We start from the raw sequence: 1101 nt of genomic DNA, 5'->3' as shown, positions 1-1101 counted from the left end.
AAACTTTATTGATCTCCCATTGGAGGACTTAACTCATCATTTGAGTTACTAATCCTATGAGTGAGTGGCTCCTTTGAGTGCCACTGTGCAGTGCCGGGGAGGAATCGGGGGTTAAGGGTCTTGCTCAGAGACTAAGAGTGGCAGGCTGTGGGAGTGGGTTTCAAACTCACAAGCTCAGGATCCAATTGCTATGCCCTAAGCAGTAGGCTGCCACTCCCCACAATAAGATGGTTACAAATGTGTAGTCTTAGATATCATAATTTAATCCTCAAACAAAGCTTTATGTCTTGAACGGGGTACTCAGGATTTTATCAGACTTAAACGCACACTTGCAGCAAACCTTGTTATTTTCAAACATTTTTAATTGTTGTAGCTCCTACCAATTGAACCTAGCTCATTTTCCTTCACCTTTTGATTGGTTGACAGCAAGAACACTATGCAAGGTAGGAAAGGAGGTCCGAACAGCAGCACTGAATCATGACAGCTCTCAGCCTTACGGATGTCATTACACGGCATGTGTCACATATAGTTCATATTACTAAATAATATTGGATTTTTGTTAAACTTTGTGAGGTGGGCTGTGCCTATACATTCTGTCATGCAAAGAATTATGACGAACATCAGGAGGTCCCTGGCAACAGGAAGCATACTGTTTCCAGGTCCTAGCTTCTTCCTAGGGCCTCCCGCGTGGCAGGCGAGAATTCTACCACTGAACCACCAACCACCAACTGAACCACCAACCACCTGGCTGGCTCGCCAATTTATGGAAGCTCATTGGTAGAATTCCCTTATGACAGAAAGAAGGCCACGATTCACACCATTTTATCATCCTGAGGGGGGGAAAACATTTAATTACAAAACCGAATTCATGCAGCTGTCTTAAACAGTTCATACATCCAGCAATGCATCATCACAATTAAGTTATCCCCCGAAACACTCATGTCTTCTCAGTTGTTTTATAGTCTCAACATCGCATTACGTAACTGCACATGCACAGGAATATCATGTCGAAAGACACCAGCGGTTGATTTGACACTCGGAGGAATGTTTATACAGATGTTCTTTGTTTATGCCAAACCTCCTCATACATCATCTAATTCC

General features: G+C 43.1%; 1 protein-coding gene across 1 annotated transcript in view; it reads left to right on the top strand.

The window, feature by feature from the left end:
- LOC107101566 (keratin, type I cytoskeletal 9-like) overlaps positions 1-732 on the top strand; it is a 2444-nt gene extending 1712 nt beyond the window's left edge. Inside the window, exon 3 of the mRNA XM_015400521.1 lies at positions 695-732. Coding sequence (XP_015256007.1) covers positions 695-732 — 38 coding nt within the window. The remainder of the gene's footprint in view (positions 1-694) is intronic.
- Positions 733-1101: the final 369 nt, after the last annotated feature.

Source organism: Cyprinodon variegatus, unplaced genomic scaffold (genome assembly GCF_000732505.1).
Source record: "Cyprinodon variegatus isolate N-32 unplaced genomic scaffold, C_variegatus-1.0 Scaffold1114, whole genome shotgun sequence".
In the NCBI taxonomy this organism is placed as follows: domain Eukaryota; kingdom Metazoa; phylum Chordata; class Actinopteri; order Cyprinodontiformes; family Cyprinodontidae; genus Cyprinodon; species Cyprinodon variegatus.
The sequence above is the reverse complement of the archived record's forward strand: the minus strand, read 5'-3'. Positions and strand labels throughout refer to the sequence as shown.